This window comes from Cetorhinus maximus, unplaced genomic scaffold, assembly GCF_964194155.1.
Source record: "Cetorhinus maximus unplaced genomic scaffold, sCetMax3.hap1.1 HAP1_SCAFFOLD_138, whole genome shotgun sequence".
Taxonomy (NCBI): Eukaryota; Metazoa; Chordata; class Chondrichthyes; order Lamniformes; family Cetorhinidae; genus Cetorhinus; species Cetorhinus maximus.
The window spans coordinates 644,286-661,732 of NW_027596135.1; the positions used below are offsets into that span (position 1 = coordinate 644,286).

At 55.7% G+C, this 17,447-nt stretch overlaps 1 protein-coding gene across 1 annotated transcript; it reads left to right on the top strand.

Annotated features, from left to right (window-relative positions):
* The first annotated feature begins 438 nt into the window (after window positions 1–438).
* On the top strand, window positions 439–17,133 carry ftsj1 (FtsJ RNA 2'-O-methyltransferase 1). Its single transcript, XM_078534863.1, has 11 exons — window positions 439–526; window positions 2,800–2,933; window positions 4,276–4,345; window positions 5,900–6,002; window positions 7,136–7,214; window positions 7,925–7,977; window positions 8,950–9,003; window positions 10,702–10,804; window positions 12,175–12,258; window positions 13,673–13,776; window positions 16,733–17,133. The coding sequence occupies exons 2-11, from the start codon at window positions 2,813–2,815 to the stop codon at window positions 17,021–17,023; spliced, it is 1,062 nt and encodes a 353-aa protein (XP_078390989.1). The 5' UTR covers window positions 439–526; window positions 2,800–2,812; the 3' UTR covers window positions 17,024–17,133.
* The last annotated feature ends 314 nt before the right edge of the window (window positions 17,134–17,447 follow it).

Here is a 17,447-nt window from a genome sequence, read left to right on the forward strand (position 1 = left end):
TCATCCCATCCAGTGCCCATGTCCCCATCCATCCCCCGCTCCTCCCGCCACCATTTTGATTGTGGGAGTCTAACGGTCGCCCTCGCGCCGCCGGCCGTTTGAACTGAGCGCGCGCTGGTGGCGGGGAGGCACCAACCGCCGCGGGCGTCGCGCGCCTGCGTTCTATAGCGCTCCCTGCCGCTCCCGCTGGACAGAAGTGGTACTGCAACCCCCAGCCCCCATCCCTACACACAGGGCAGCAAAAGCAAAGCAAACCTTAAGAAGCCAAAACCAAAAAAAAATGCTGGATTTTTAAGACGACTTTTTTTTTTAAAAATTAAAATCATCTTCAAGGTGATTTTCAAAAAAATCCTTCTCCCGGACATTTAGAGGGCTGAGGTCGTAATTTCACTCAGGCGCGCCTCAGACGCCTGGCAAACCGGGGGCCTCCTTGCGGGGCGGGGCGCCGCTGATTGGGCAACAGAGAAAGGGGGCGGGCGGACAGGGAGGCTGAGGGGCATTGGATCAAAATGGCTGACTGATCTAGGTAGAGGAGCATGCTTTCACTCAATTCAGGATAGTTTCATGCAGGGAGCACTCAGCAGCTCAGGCAGCACCTGGGCTGAGGGAGATGGGGTTAAGGCTTCAGGGGCAATGATTTTTCTTTTTATTTGTAAAAGCTGGGTGAGGAAGAAGGAAGCAGGGAGGTACATGAAGGTGGTCAGGGGGGCACATGCCCATTGGCGATTTCCTTCATGGGTCAAGGCGCAGGATGGAAGGAGCAAGCGGGGGGTTGTGCTACAAACCGTATAAAACGCTTGTTAGACCTGCAGCTAACGTACTGCGCTTCACTGGCTTCGAAGAGTGTGACCGCACAAGGGAGGGGCTTTTTTAAATTAACCTTTCATGGGATGTGGGCGTCACTGGCTAGCCCAGCATTTGTTGCCCATCCCTAATTGCACCTTGAACTGAGTGGCTTGCTAGGGCCACTTTAGAGGGTAGATAAGAGTCACCCCGCTCCCATTGCTGTGCACCTGAAGTCACATGTAGGCCAGACCGGGTAAGGACAGCAGATTTCCTTCCCTGAAGGGCATTAGTGAACCAAATGGGTTTTTACAACAATCGATGATAGTTTCATGGTTGCTGTTACATTATTCTTTCACGGGATGTGCGCGTTGCTGGCTGGGCCAGGGTTTATTGCCTATCCCTAATTGCCCCTTGAGAAGGTGGTGGTGAGCCGCCTTCTTGAGCCGCTGCAGCCCGTGTGGTGTAGGTACACCCACAGTGCTGTTAGGAAGGGAGGTTCCAGGATTTTGGCCCAGCGACAGTGAAGGAACGGCCGATATATTTCCAAGTCGGGATGGTGAGTGGGGCTCGGAGGGGAACTTGCAGGTGGTGGTGTTCCCCATGTGTCTGCTGCCCTTGTCTTTCTAGATGGGAGAGGTTGTGGGTTTGGGCGGCGCTGTCGAAGGAGCCTTGGCGAGTCACTGCAGTGCATCTTGCAGATGGTACACACACTGCTGCCCTGTGCGTCGGTGGCAGAGGGAGTGAATATTTGTGGATGGGGTGCCGATCAAGCGGGGCTGCTTTGTCCTGGATGGTGTTGAGCTTCATGAGTGTTGTGGGAGCCGCACTCATCCAGGCAAGTGGAGAGTGTCCTTTCACACTCCTGACTTGTGCCTTGTCGATGGTGGACAGGCTTTGGGGGGGGTCAGGAGGTGAGTTACTCTCCACAGGATTCCCAGCCTCTGACCTGCTCTTGTAGCCCCAGTATTCATATGGCTGGGTCCAGTTCAGTTTCTGATCAATGGTAACCTCCCCAGTCTCTGGTGCAGAGATTTTTTGAGGATATTGTGAGGAATGGGGAGGTTTATTGAAGAGGAAAAATTAGGTAGGCTGGAGTTGTTTTCCTCGGCACAGAGGAGGCTGAGCAGCGATTTATTCGAGGTGTATAAAATTCTAAGGGGCCTTGGAAAGCGTGGATCGGAAGGATCTATTTCCCCTTAGCAGAAAAATCAGCAGCGCGCATAGATTTAAAGTAATTAGTAGAAGGATTGAGGGGGTGGGGGGCGGTGGGAATGAAGTTTTTTTTGATGGGCACTGGACAGGGATGGACACTGGATGGGGATGGTGGGCACAGGCTGGGGATGGGCACTGGATGGGGGATGATGGGCATTGGATGGGGTTATGGGGCTGGTGGGCATTGGATGGGGATATGGGCACTGGATGGGGATGTTGGGCATTGGATGGGTTATGGGCACTGGATGGGGATGGTGGGCATTGGATGGGGGATCGGCATTAGATGGGGTTATGGGCACTGGATGGGGATGGTGGGCATTGGATGGGGATGGTGGGCACTGGATGGGGATGGTGGGCACTGGATGGGGATGTTGGGCATTGGATGGGTTATGGGCACTGGATGGGGATGGTGGGCATTGGATGGGGATATGGGCACTGGATGGGGATGGTGGGCAATGGATGGGGATGATGGGCACTGGGTGGTTAAAATGAGCACTGGCGGGGTCCAGAACTCTCCGTCTGACAGGGTGGTGGAGGCAGAAACCCCCATTGCACCTAAAAATTGCACTCGAGGTAACCTAAGGGTGCGATTCGGCTGGACGGTTCTTTTCCAGCTGGCACAGACAAGATGGGCCGAGTGGCCTCCTCCTGTGCTGCACATTGTCTATGACCCTATAAGGGGCTGCGGAAGGCGTTAGAGTGGTTCGATGATTGGGCTAGAAAGCGGCAGACAGGGCTGCGGTGGGCGTGTGATGTGAAACCCGTCATCAATGTGCTAATGCCGTGACCTGTCCCTTTCAGTTCCTGAGTAAAGATGGGACGTTCCTCAAAGGATAAACGCGACATCTACTATCGCCTGGCGAAAGAGGAGGGATGGAGAGCGAGGAGCGCCTTTAAGTTGCTCCAGCTGGACGAAGAGTATAACCTTTTTCAGGGTAACGCATCTCTATTCGAGAAACCAAGGCAAACTCCGCACTTACCAAAGCACATGGGGCCTTGAGCTTCTTACATCGAGATATTGTGTACAAAAGCTTGCGGGGGGGGGGTGCGGGTGGTTATTCTGAAATACAATCAGAAAGCGCCGGGGAGAAAAACTCAGCAGCCTCTGTGGAGAGGGAGAAACAGCTAACGTTTCAAGTCCAACGAACGCGACTGCTCTTCAGAAGCTAGGCTGAAACTTTTGTGAGGCGCTGATGAGAGTACAGCGTCCAATTCTGGCCTCCACACTTGGGGAAGGATGCGAGAGGGTGCAGGGGGGAGATTTACCAGAACGGTTTCCAGGGACGGGGGCGGGGAGGACGTCTTTGGCTCCAAGGTGAGGTTGGAGAAGCTGTGGGGGGAGCGAAGGAGATTTGATAGAGGCGTGGAAGGTTAGGACAGGTTTTTGGGTAAGGTAGACAAGGGAAAGCTGTTCCCAAGGACGTACAAGTGGGGAACGCAGATGTACGGTTTTGGGTAAGGTGGTGGAGAGGATGTGAGAGAGAACTTTTTTTTTAACACACAGCGAGCGGTCACGACCTGGAACTCGCTGCCCACGAGGGTGGCGGAGACGGTGGACAGTTTCGAAAGGAAAGCGGACGGGCGCTTGAGGGAACCAAACTTGCGGGGCTACGGGGAGAGAGCCGAGGGGGACGGGGAGGAGGGCGGGAAATGGGACTAGATTGCTCTGTAGAGAGAGCCAGCACAGATTCAAAGGGCTGAACGGCCCCCCCCCACCCTCCTGTGCAAAAAACGGCCACAAATTTTGTTTGATGATGTCCCCGTGAACTCGGGACGTTTCACAACGTCCGAGGCGCTATATAAATGCAGGCTGCTGTTGCCATTGCCTCGGGAAACCATCCCCTTCACCAGTTGTAGCTGGAAGTGCAGGAGAGGGCGAGGATCAGAACGGGCTGTGGAGGCTGTTGTAGTCGAATAGCCTTCTGCTCACCGCCCCAGTGGTGATGGGGGGGTGGTGCGGGGTGGTGTTGGAGTGGCTTTGCGTGAGGAAACGCCCACGCTGGAATGGGACAGGAGGGCATTCGGTGGGAGTGAACCCCCCCCCCCCATTAGGACCTGGTGGTCAGGGCGGGCGCTTTCGCGGTGGGAAGGGCTGCCAGGAAAAGGAAGATCCCATGTTGAATCACAGCGGGGCAGGATGCGGCGCTGTCTGCCGGAAAAGCAAGGGGCGCGGAGGGAGGAAGCGACACGTTTTGTTTCCCTTCGGTTTCCTGACTCTTTTCAGAAACAGTTCACGCTGTAGTTTCGAGTGCACAAATGAAATGTTTCTCCCGCCAGGGGTGTGCAGGGCAGTCGATTTGTGTGCCGCTCCTGGAAGCTGGAGTCAAGTCCTGAGCCGTAAACTCAAGTAAGTTTCAGACGAGGGGTCTTTCCCCCATTTTCAACCACCTCGTTTTTTCTGCGTGTCATTTTAAAAAACCCTCCGCCTCACAACTCCTGTCCACCGACCCCACTTTCGGTCACTACCTTTGGTCCGCATTGTCCTCCTTTACCACTGTAAACGGCTACGTCAAACTTGCTGACTCAGTCTTGCTGTCAACTGTAAGACCCAGGGAACAGGAGGAGGCCATTCGGCCCCTCGAGCCTGCTCCGCCGTCCAATACCATCGCGGCTGACCTACTACCTCGACTCCACTTTCCTGCCCCTGCGCCTCGAGCTCCCTCAGTGTCCGAAAACCTCTCGATCTCCGCCTCGGACATACTCGACGACTGAGCGTCCTCTGGGATCGAGGAATTCTGTGGATTCACGACCCTCGGAGTAAAGAAACTCCTCCTCATCCCAGTCCAAAATGGCCTCCCCTTTATCCTGAGACTGTGCCCTCCCCCCGTGTTCTAGACTCTCCAGCCAGGGCGGGGGAAGAAACAGCCTCACAGCATCAACCCTCTCTAAAACCTATACCCTATACGTTTCAATCTCACATTCTTCTAAATTCCAGAGAATATTAACCCATTCCGCTCAACCTCTCCTCATAGGACAATCACCGCATCCCAGGAATCAGTCCAGCGAATCTTTCTTGCACTCACTCTAGGGCAAGTATGTCCTTCCTTAGATGAGGAGACCACAACTATGCACAGTACTCCAAGGGTGGTCTCACTATATAATTGCAGCAAGACTTCCCTACTCTTATACTCCAATCCCTTTGCAATAAAGGCTAACATACTATTTGCCTTCCTAATTGCTTGTTGTACCTGCATGTTAACTTTCTGTGATTCATGTACAAGGACACCCAGATCCCGCTGAATACCGAAATTCCCCAGTCTCCCACCATTCATAAAATACTTTGCTTTTTATTTTTCTGACCAAAGTGGATAACTTCACACTTTGCCACGTTGTATTCCATCTGCCACATTCTTGACCACTCACCTGACCTGTGCATATCCTATCATGGTGTAGGTGCAGGCATCGGCCATGGGTGGAGCAGAGCTTTTTTTCCTATGTCAACCATCACGGCGTAACTGCGGCTGCTGCCACTGGATGGCTCCAAGGAGCAGAGATGTTTTTGCTATGTGCACCGTCAAGGTGCAGTTGCGGGTGATAGCCATTAGGAGGCTCTAAGGAGCCAAGTTATTTTTGCTATGTAAACCGTCACGGTATAGTTGCGGGTGTTGGCCACTGGGAGGCTCTGAGGAGCCGAGTTATTTTTGCTATGTAAACCGTCACTGTATAGTTGCGGGTGATGGCCACTGGGAGGCTCGGAGGAGCCAAGTTATTTTTGCTATGTAAACCGTTGTGGTATAGGTGTTGGAGCTGACCAGTGGAAGGCTCTGTGAAGCAGAGTTTTCCAAATTGCTGCCAAATCCTTGACTAACTATGGCCGACACTACAGGAGGTTTGCTAGAATATTTGATAAATAAACCCCCCCACCTGACTTTCCTCTTCTGTTGCTTCACCCCACCCCCAGGAAGGAAGATCCCAACAGCTCAGAAATCAAAATCGTCGCCGTGGATCTACAGGCCATGGCTCCGCTCCCTGGGGTCATCCAGATCCAGGGAGACATCACCAAGGTAACCTGGGGGGACGGAACACATTCAGGAATGCTTGTGAGCTTGCGGAACACTGTCGCTGGGTCAAAATCCTGGAACTCCCTAACAGCACTGTGGGTGTACCTACACCACACGGACTGCAACGGTTCGAGAAGGCGGCTCACCCCCACCTTCTCAAGGGGCAATTAGGGGATGGGCAACCAACGTTCACATCCCGTAAACGTATTAAAGAAAATATTGTTCCAATCTACTCAATCTCCAATCTCCTGATAGGGCTGCACTCTCGTCCCAGGAAGCAGTCTAGGTTGGACCAACACAGGCTGTAGGAGTTGAGTTTGCAGGTACAGCAAGTCATTAGGAAGGCAAAGGGAATGTTGGCTTTTATTGCGAGAGGGATGGAGCGTAACAGTTGGGAAGTCTTGCTACAACTGCACAGGGCGTTGGTGAGGCCATTCCTGGAACACTGTGTACCGTTTTGGTCTCCTCACTTAAGAAAGGACATACCCACACTGGAAGCCGTTCACCGAGAAGGTTCACTTGGCTGATTCCTGGGACGAAGGGGGTTTGTCTTATGAGGAAAGATTGAGCAGGTTGGGCCTCTACCCATTGGAGTTTAGAAGAATGAGAAGCGATCTTATTGAAACATGTTAGATTCTTGGGGGGTGGGGGAGAGGGGGGGGTTTGACAGGGTGGATGATGAGAGGGTGTTTCCCCCTCGTGGGGGTTGAATCTAGAACGAGGGGGGAACAGTTTCAGAATGAGGGGTCTCCCATTGAAGACGGAGACGAGGAGGAATTTCTTCTCTCAGAGGGTGGTCAGTCTGTGGAATTCTCTCCCCCCCAGAGAGCAGCGGAGGCCGGGTCACTGAATATATTCAAGGCCGAGTGAGACAGATTTCTGATCGACGAGGGAGTCGAGGGTTATGGGAGGGGGGGGCGCGCAGACAGGAAAGTGGAGTTGAGGCCACAATCCAATCAGCCATGATCTTATTGAATGGTGGAGCAGGCTCGAGGGGCTGAATGGCCTGCTCCCATTCCTTAAATTCTTCTCGAGGGGTAATTAGGGACGGGCAACAGATGCTGGCCTCGCAGAGACGTTCATATCCCTTGGACAAACTAAACATTGTGGCCCTGCTTTTCTTTCTTGTCTTGTAGGTTTCAACAGCCCAAGAGATTATCAAACATTTTGAGGGGCAGACGGCGGACTTGGTGGTTTGCGATGGAGCGCCAGATGGTACGATTACAGATCCAGAGAGTCGGGCTGTGTCTCAGATTTCAGTGCAGTCCCAGGATGGCCCCCATCGGGGGGTGGGTTCATGCTCCAATTTCCCAATCCAAATCTGACCCCAGATTGGCTAGGTTGGGAGTTGAGGCAGGAGGTTCCAAGCTTTAGAATGAGGTTAACTCTGTATCTAACCCCGTGCTGTACCTGTCCTGGGAGTGTTTGATGGGGACGGTGTAGAGGGAGCTTTACTCTGTATCTAACCCCGTGCTGTACCTGCCCTGGGAGTGTTTGATGGGGACGGTGTAGAGGGAGCTTTACTCTGTATCTAACCCCATGCTGTACCTGTCCTGGGAGTGTTTGATGGAGACAGTGTAGAGGGAGCTTTACTCTGTATCTAACCCCGTGCTGTACCTATCCTGGGAGTGTTTGATGGGGACGGTGTCGAGGGAGCTTTACTCTGTATCTAACCCCGTGCTGTACCTGTCCTGGGAGTGGTTGACGGGGACGGTGTAGAGGGAGCTTTACTCTGTATTTAACCCCGTGCTGTACCTGTCCTGGGAGTGTTTGATGGGGACGGTGTAGAGGGAGCTTTACTCTGTATCTAACCCAGTGCTGTACCTGTCCTGGGAGTGTTTGATGGGGACGGTGTGGTTTGAACCAGTACAGAGTTGCTGATGTGATGTCTAACAGAATTATTTCAGTATTCCTCTCCATTCCAGTGACTGGGCTCCATGACATCGATGAGTACATTCAGGCACAGCTCCTGCTCGCAGTAAGTGCTCTTCAAACCAGCTTTCTCATTGTTAACGTGTTCGTACAGCGTCCTGTCACCAGACAGACAGAGTGCATGTTTGTCCTATGATGTCTCTGTGGGTCCTAGTGTGGATTGTTTCCTTATGAATATCTCTGTCCAGTGCGTTCAGGTAGGCGTGGGATATAGCCAGAGTGCGAAATAGTTTGGGATATTTATCACTGCTTCTAAAACACTAGGCTGTCTTCGATTCGGGAAACAAGGACAGTCACCTTAGTGTAGTATTTACACCACAGAAGCAGGTCATTCGGCCCCTCTGCTCCATGCTGGCGCTTCTGATCCACACCAGCCTCCTCTTCATCTCCCTCTATCCCCATATCCTTCTATCCCTTTCTCCCTCGTGTGTTTATCCAGCCTCCCCACCTTAAACACATCGACACGATTCACCTCGACCCCTCCCTGTGGGAGCGAGTTCCACATTCTCCCTGCTCTCTGGGTAAAGACATTTCTCCTGAATTCCCCCCACCCCCCCGATTGGATTTATTAGTGACTGTCTTATATCGATGGCCCCCTGCCCCTAGTTCTGGTCTCCCCCCCCGCCTGCCAACAAGTGGAGGCATTTTCTCTACGTCAACCCTATGGAAACCCCCCCCCTTCATCATTTTAAAGACCTCGATCAGGTCACCCCTTTCCCCCCCCACCCCCACACTCAGCCTTCTCATTTCTAAAGAGCCCCGGCCTGTTCAGTCTCTGCTGATAGTTGTAACCTTGCAGAATGTCAAGAAGCAGCATTGGAGCATCTCTGAGCGGGCAGCCTTTTTAAATGAGGGAAACAAGAGGGCAGCCATCTTGTGAGTAACCTCAGTAAAGCCCCACTCGTTCAAACAAATCATCGGCAGGGATTCCAGTCGATTAATGGGAGTGATGGTTAGTCTTTGGTGATAATTGTGTTTGCCAGAAAATGTTAACCATGTGGCTTGTTTGATCTTCCAGGCTCTGAATATCACCACGCACGTGCTGAAACATGGAGGGACCTTCGTAGCAAAGGTACGCCTCCGATCGGAGGTCTCCCCCCACACGGCGCTTTATTTTGGCCCTCAAGGGCAGACTTCCGTGGGTTCGACAGGGGCCCGACAGGACTGCCACAGTTCCTTTGACCGCAACCCTCTCCCTCGGGGTCGCGTTTATGTCCTTCCGTCTGGTTCGAAGCAAAGCCGAAACCGGGGTGAAAACTGGTAACCGAATATCGGCCCAGGCTGTGTAACCTGGGAAACGATGGTCAGAACGGGAGAGGCAATGGGGAGCATCCAATCAGAGTACTGGGGACGCCGTGATGTTAAAGAGGGAAACTGTACAGTCAAATGTGGTCCCCTTTTTGCAGCCAGACAAAACCCACAAACTTGATGAATCACCAGTTATTTGAGGGAGGAATGCTGGACAGGACAATTTTTCTCTCTGAATGCTTAACATCCAACTGCACCCCCACAACAGGCAGGTTAACATCACCTGATGGCCTCTCCGACAGTGCGGCGCTCCCTCGGTGCTGACCGTCTGACAGCGCGGTGCTACCTCGCCACTGACCCTCCAATGGTGCGGTGCTCCCTCAGTGCTGACTGTCTGACAGTGCGGCGCTCCCTTGGCACTGACCCTCCGAAGGTGCGGCACTCCCTCGGCGCTGATCCTCCAACGGCGCGGCCGGCGCTTTCTCAGCACTGACCCTCCGAAGGTGCGGCGCTCCCTCGGCGCTGACCCTCCCAATCGTGCAGCACTGACCCTCCAACAGCACGGCGCTTCTTTGGCACTGACCCTCCGATGGCGCAGCGCTACCTTGGTGATGACTGACCCACGGCGCGGCGCCCCCTCGGTGCTGACCGTCCGACGGCGCGGTGCTCCCTCGGTGCTGACTGACCCACGGCGCGGCGCTCCCTCGGTGCTGACCGTCCGACGGCACGGTGCTCCCTCGGTGCTGACTGACCCACGGCGCAGCGCTCCCTCGGTGCTGACCGTCCGACGGCGCGGCACCGTCTCGATGCTGACCGTCCAACAGCACGGCGCTCCCTCAGCGCTGACCCTCCAACGGCACAGCGCTCCCTCGGCACTGACCCTCCAACAGCGTTTGTATAACTGGACTAGAAATTTGGAAGCCTGGATTAATGATCCTTGGACATGAGTTCCCACATAGCTGGGGGCATTGAAATTCAGTTAATTAATTAATTCTGAATTTTACAACTCATTTCAGTCACAGTGACTGCGAAACTACCGGATTGTCGTAAAAACCCCATCTGGTTCACTAATGTCCTTTAGGGAAGGAAATCTGCTGTCCTTACCCGGTCTGGCGTACGTATGACTCCAGACCCCACAGCAATGGGATTGACTCTTAACTGCCCCTCTGAAATGGCCGAGCAAGCCATGGAGTTCAAAGGCAATTCAAACTACAAGGGCTTCTCATCATCACTCGTTCGGGGGCAGTTAAGGGTGAACCCTTATTCCGTGAATGAATAAGTGGAAAAAAACCTCTCCACTTCTCTCTCTTTCTTTGATCTGCTCCTTATAACTTCACTTGACCAATCCCTAACCCTAATCCTGCTTTGACTCAGTGCATCCTGTGGACGCTTTGGGGTGTTTTATGTCGTCAAAGGTGCTATATTAATGCAAGATACATAGTACTTGCAGTACGGAAACCGGTCATTCAGACGAGGAGGTTTATGCCAGCGTTTAAGTCCTGCAGCTTTGCAATTCCAACAGATTTTCCGTGGGAAGGACATCACGCTGTTGTACTCGCAGCTGAAGATCTTCTTTAACGAGGTCACGTGCGCAAAGCCACGGAGCAGCCGTAACTCCAGCATCGGTAAGTGTTCGAGCTTGAGGTTGAGTCGTTGTAATTGGGCTCACCATGCGGTCACTTAGAGTCTAATCGTTATGTGAAATGTCTGTAACTCTTGTAGAGTTAAAACAATTAACTAAATTAACAATAACAAGGGAGAAATCAAGTACAGCCCCTAAGTCAGGTCAGCTGTAAAATCAAGGAAAAAACTTTAAAGGAACCTTACAAACATCAAACCAAGATGTGATTAAAGGGGTCAACAAAACACCCCAGTCCCCGCGGTGCCCACTGGGCACGGAAGGCCTCGATGGTGCTGGCAGACACCGCGTGCTCCCTTTCCAGGGACACCCGGCCGTGAACGTAGCCGCGGAAGAGGGACAAACAATCGGGCAGGACTCCCCCATCGATCACCCGCTGCCTGGACCTGTTGATGGCCCGGGAGCAGGTTCACGAGGAGGTCCTCCTCCTTCCTGACCCCCTTCCGCACTGGGTGTCCGTAGATCAGGAGCGTGGGACTGAAGTGCAAACAAAACAGCAACAGAAGGTTTTTTAAATAACTAAAAAGGGAGTGCAGCCTATGACACCCTATATAAACGTGGTCCACGGACTCCACAAGACCGCAAAAAAAAATACGTCCATCCCCACGTGGAACTGAACCACATTGATATATTCCAGATCCAAACCGCGAAATGTCTGTAGGTGGACGGATGCTTATAAATCAGAAGAGATTTGCCTTGATGGTAGGGAGGGGCTGAATTACTCTTCGAGCCTGTCCCACCTTTCATCTAGATTGTGGCTAATCTGTATCTTCACTCTATCTACTGTAGCTCTTCATACCTCTTACCCAACAAAACTCTTATCAAATAAAAACAAAATACTGCAGATGCTGGAGATCTGAAATAAAAATAGAAAGCGCTGTAAAAACTCAGCAGGTCTGGCAACATCTGTGGAGAGAGAAACAGAGTTAACATTTTGAGTCCAATATGACTCTTCTGAACTGAATGAAAAATCTATCAACCTCAGTTTTGAAATTTCTAATTGACCCACTCCCGACCCCGAACCACCCGCCCTCAACAGCATTTTGGGGGGGGGGGGAGAGAGTTTCCAGATTTTCACTCCCCTTTGCGTGAAGAAGTGCTTCCTGATATCACCCCTGAACGGCCTGGCTCTCAGTTTGAGGTTCTGTCCCCTTGTTCCGGACACCCTCCCGAACCCGGTTTCAGCACCCTTTTCTCCTGCGGTATAAATTGGCGTGATCGTCTGAAATTTGGCACTCTTGTGTTTGTCCAGACGAGTGCGAGACGAAAAGCTTCGGTAACATGTGTCTCTCTCCTCAGCGATGTTTGGTGTTTGGTGGGGGGCGCAGGACTGACGAATGCTTTATTCTCCCGCAGAAGCGTTTGTGGTGTGTCGTGGCTACTCTCCGCCCGAGGGGTACATTCCAAACATGTCTAACCCCCTCCTGGACCACTGCTACGGTAAGGACGCGCGGGGTCCGTGCCCTGGGACGGGATTCGCCGTTTGGGTATCCCTCCCAACCTGTCTCCCCGGGGCGCGGCAAACCAGTCACGACATTTTACGGTCAAAAGGAGGACATTTGGGCTCTCGATTCTGTGCTGGCTGTTCTTGAACAGCAGTCCAGTTAGTCCCTGCTCCTGCCTCAAATTCCTGCAATTCTTTCTCGTGCAAATATTTATCTAATTTCCGCTTGGAAGGAATTATTAAATCTGTATCCATCGCCCTTTCAGGAAGCACATCCCAAATCCTAACCGCACGCTGCCGGGAAAACATTTTGCTGCTGTTGCCTCTGCTCCTTTTGCCAATCGCCTTCAAGGTGGGGCTCTCTGGTTATGGACCCTGCAGCCGTCGGAAGCAGTTTCTCTTTAGCTGATCTGCTGCTGAAACCCTCGTTCACACGTTTCTTACCTCCAGACTCAACTATTCCGACGCGCTCCTGGCTGCTACCGCCCTCTAACCGTGAGGTCATCCAATAATTCAGCTGCCCCCGTGTCCAAACTCGCACCGAGTCCCGTTCAGCCGTCACCCCCCTCAGTTCTCGCTGACCCACACTGGCTCCCGGTCCGGCAACGCCTCCATTTTAAAACTCTCATCCTCGTTTTCAAATCCCCTCGTGGTTCTCACCCACCCCTGTCTCTGTAACCTCCTCCAGCCCCTACAACCCTCCCTCTCTCTGTAACCTCCTCCAGCCCCTACAACCCTCCCTATCTCTGTAACCTCCTCCAGTCCCTACAACCCTCCCTATCTCTGTAACCTCCTCCAGTCCCTACAACCCTCCCTATCTCTGTAACCTCCTCCAGCCCCTACACCCCTCCCTATCTCTGTAACCTCCTCCAGCCCCTACACCCCTCCCTCTCTCTGTAACCTTCTCCAGCCCCTACAACCCTCCCTAACCCTGTAACCTCCTCCAGCCCCTACAACCCTCCCTATCCCTGTAACCTGCTCCAGCCCCTACAACCCTCCCTATCTCTGTAACCTCCTCCAGCCCCTACAACCCTCCCTATCCCTGTAACCTCCTCCAGCCCCTACAACCCTCCCTATCTCTGTAACCTCCTCCACCCTCTACAACCCTCCCTCTCTCTGTAACCTCCTACAACCCTCCGAGATCTCTGCGCTCCTTCAATTCTGGCCTCTTGAGCATCCCCCGATTCCCATCGCTCCGCCATTGGCGGCCGTGCCTTCAGCTGCCTGGGGGACCCTGGGCTCTGGAATTCCCTCCCTAAACCTCTGTCTCTAAGGTCTCATGTGGCTCAGGGGTCATACTTTGTTTCATGACACTCTGGTAAAGCACCACAGGGATGTCTCATTAGGTTAAGGGCGCTATATAAATGTAAGTTGTCGTTACACTCGGTGTTTTCCTCCCTCTTTCCCCAGATGTGGACTTTAACCAGCTTGAAGGCCCCAATAGGTTCATCGTGCCATTCCTCGCATGTGGTGACCTCAGTGCCTACGACTCTGACAAGACCTATCCCCTACAGGTGAGAGCAGTGAGCCACTGGTCAAGCTGACAGAGCGATAACAGGGCACAAAACTGAAAGAAATCCAGTCCTGCTGGTTGGGGGAGTCTGGGACGAGGGAGCAGAGTCTAAAAGGGTGATCAGAGTTTCAAAGACTCTTCCCCAAACAGTGGCTCAATCGCTGATCTTAAATCGGAGCGATGTTTTTTTTTAAAGGTGTTAAGGGATGTGGGGACGAAGGCGGGTATGTGGAGTTCAGCAGATCAGGCGTGGCCTCTGAGTGGAGAACACGCTCGAGGGGCCGAGTGGCCTCCTGTTGTTCCGACATTGTTTACAGCTGTCGGAACGCTTAAGGAGCCAGAAGAGTGGGCGCAGGACTCGGTGGGTCACAGGTCTCACCCCAGAGAATCAGGAGCATAAATACGCCCCCTCCTCACTGACCCTCCCTCAGCGCCACGCCCCCTCCACACTGACCCTCTCGCAGCGCCACGCCCCCTCCACACTGACCCTCCCCCAGTGCCACGCCCCCTCCGCACTGACCCTCCCGCAGCGCCACGCCCCCTCCACACTGACCCACCCGCAGCACTCCCTCCACGCTGACCCTCCCGCAGCGCCACGCTCCCTCCACACTGACCCCCCCGCAGCGCCACGCTCCCTCCCCCTACACACTGACCCTCCCGCAGCGCCCCCTCCACACTGACCCTCCCGCAGCGCCACGCCCCCTCCCCCTCCACACTGACCCTCCCGCAGCGCCACACCCCCTCCACACTGACCCCCCCGCAGCGCCACGCTCCCTCCCTCTACACACTGACCCTCCCGCAGCGCCCCCTCCACACTGACCCTCCCGCAGCGCCACGCCTCCTCCCCCTCCACACTGACCCTCCCGCAGCGCCACGCCCCCTCCACACTGACCCTCCCGCAGCGCTACGCCCCCTCCACACTGACCCTCCCAGCCATGCCCGCTCCACACTGACCCTCCCCCAGCACCAGGCCCCCTCCTCACTGACCCTCCTGCAGCGCCACGCCCCCTCCACACTGACCCTCGCGCAGCGCCACGCCCCCTCCACACTGACCCTCCCGCAGCGCCACGCTCCCTCCACACTGACCCTCCCCCAGTGCCACGCCCCCTCCACACTGACCCTCCCGCAGCACCACGCCCCCTCCACACTGACCCTCCCTCAGCGCCACGCCCCCTCCACACTGACCCTCCCTCAGCGCCACGCTCCCTCCACACTGACCCTCCCCCAGTGCCACGCCCCCTCCACACTGACCCTCCCTCAGCGCCACGCCCCCTCCACACTGACCCTCCCGCAGCGCCACGCTCCCTCCACACTGACCCTCCCCCAGTGCCACGCCCCCTCCACACTGACCCTTCCGCAGCACCACGCCCCCTCCACACTGACCCTCCCCCAGCGCCATTCCCCCTCCCCTTCCACACTGACCCTTCCGCAGCACCACGCCCCCTCCAAACTTACTCTCCTGCTGCGCCACGCTCCCTCCACACTGACCCTCCCGCAGCGCCACGCCCCCTCCACACTGACCCACCCGCAGGGCCACACCCCCTCCCCCTCCACACTGACCCTCCTGCAGCGCCAAACCCCCTCCACACTGACCCTCCCCCAGGGTCCCGTCCCCTCCACACTGACCCTCCCGCAGCGCCACGCCCCCTCCACACTGACCCTCCCGCAGCGCCACGCCCCCCCCTCCACACTGACCCTCCCGCAGCGCCACGCCCCCTCCCCCTCCACACTGACCCTCCTGCAGCGCCACGCCCCCTCCACACTGACCCTCCCGCAGCGCCTCCTCCACACTGACCCACCCCCAGCGCCACGCCCCCTCCACACTGACCCTCTCGCAGCGCCACGCCCCTTCCTCACTGACCCTCCCCCAGTGCCACGCCCCCTCCACTCTGACCCACCCCCAGCGCCACGCCCCCTCCTCACTGACCCTCCCGCAGCGCCACACCCCCTCCCCCTCCACACTGACCCTCCCGCAGCGCTACGCCCCCTCCAAACTGACCCTCCCCCAGCGCCATGCCCCTTCCACACTGACCCTCCCGGCCATGCCCCCTCCACACTGACCCTCCCCCAGCGCCACTCCCCCTCCCCCTCCACACTGACCCTCCCCCAGTGCCACGCCCCCTCCACACTGACCCTCCCCCAGTGCCACGCCCCCTCCACACTGACCCTCCCCCAGCGCCACTCCCCCTCCCCCTCCACACTGACCCTCCCCCAGTGCCACGCCCCCTCCACACTGACCCTCCCGCAGCACCACGCCCCCTCCACACTGACCCTCCCCCAGCGCCACGCCCCCTCCACACTGACCCTCCCGCAGCGCCACGCCCCCTCCACACTGACCCTCCTGCAGCGCCACGCCCCCTCCACACTGACCCTCCCGCAGCGCCACGCCCCCTCCACACTGACCCTCCCGCAGCACCACGCCCCCTCCACACTGACCCTCCCGCAGCGCCACGCCCCCTCCACACTGACCCTCCCCCAGCACCACGCCCCCTCCACACTGACCCTCCCGCAGCGTCACGCCCCCTCCACACTGACCCTCCCGCAGCGCCACGCCCCCTCCACACTGACCCTCCCGCAGCGCCACACCCCCTCCACACTGACCCTGCCCCAGCACCACGCCCCCTCCACACTGACCCTCCCCCAGCACCACGCCCCCTCCACACTGAACCTCCAGCAGCGCCACGCCCCCTCCACACTGACCCTCCCGCAGCGCCACGCCCCCTCCACACTGACCCTCCCTCAGCGCCACGCCCCCTCCACGCTGACCCTCCCTCAGCACTGCGCCCATCAGCATGGCGAGTCTATTATACCATCAGGTCTCTGGAGTGAGGGCCTGAACCCCATGGCCTCCTGACCCAGCCACGCACCACAGCCAACACCTGAGGGGCAGTGGGAAGGGGGTCTGGTCGGTTCACGTTTCGCTTGTAACTCTTCCGTTTCTCTCCTCTTCCCTGTAGCTGGATCCCGGTAAGGAGTACACCTACACCCCACCCACCCAGCCTCCCATCCGCCCTCCCTACCAGGAGGCCTGTTTCCTGAAGAAGAATAACCTCCTGGCCAAGGAGCGAGCCCCCTCGCCCTCGGAGAGGCCCAACCCACCCTCCGAGGAGTCCCCCTCGCCCTCGGAGAGGCCCGACCCACCCTCAGGGCTGCCTCCCCCGCCCTCGGAGCCGACAGCGCTGCCCCTGGCCGGGCAGAGCGACATCGCCGGAGCATTGGGAGGCTTGTCTGTAACCGAGCCCCTTTAAAATCCAAGACCCAACTTTTGTGTTGAATGTTTTAGTCACAATGACACCTCTGCTGTTTTTAAAACCTGATGAGCAATTGATTAAAAGTGTAAATAAATGCGTGTGTGGGGAAGTATTAATATTCGGGGTTTAACGGGGTGGGTGGGGACTCAGATGGCGTAACCCCCTTCAGTTTCTAACTTATTTATAACCTCTTAGTTTAGGGGAATTAAACCATTAGGAAAGATTAAAGAGACCGGGGCTTTTTACTCTAGAAAAGAGGGGGTGACCTGATCGAGCTCTTTAAAATGATGAAGGGGGTTTCGATAGGGTCGACGTAGAGAAGATGTTTCCACTTGTGGGGGGGAGACCAGAACTAGGAGGCCATCGATATAAGACAGTCACTAATAAATCCAATCGGGTTGGGGGGAGGAATTCAGGAGAA

Excerpts from the sequence above, each read along its gene's own strand:
- ftsj1 (XM_078534863.1), top strand. The coding sequence starts at position 2,813 with ATGGGACGTTCCTCAAAGGATAAACGCGACATCTACTATCGCCTGGCG. Across the intron at positions 6,003-7,135 it reads TCCAGGGAGACATCACCAAG|GTTTCAACAGCCCAAGAGAT; the intron begins GTAACCTGGGGG and ends CTTGTCTTGTAG. Across the intron at positions 7,978-8,949 it reads AGGCACAGCTCCTGCTCGCA|GCTCTGAATATCACCACGCA; the intron begins GTAAGTGCTCTT and ends TTGATCTTCCAG.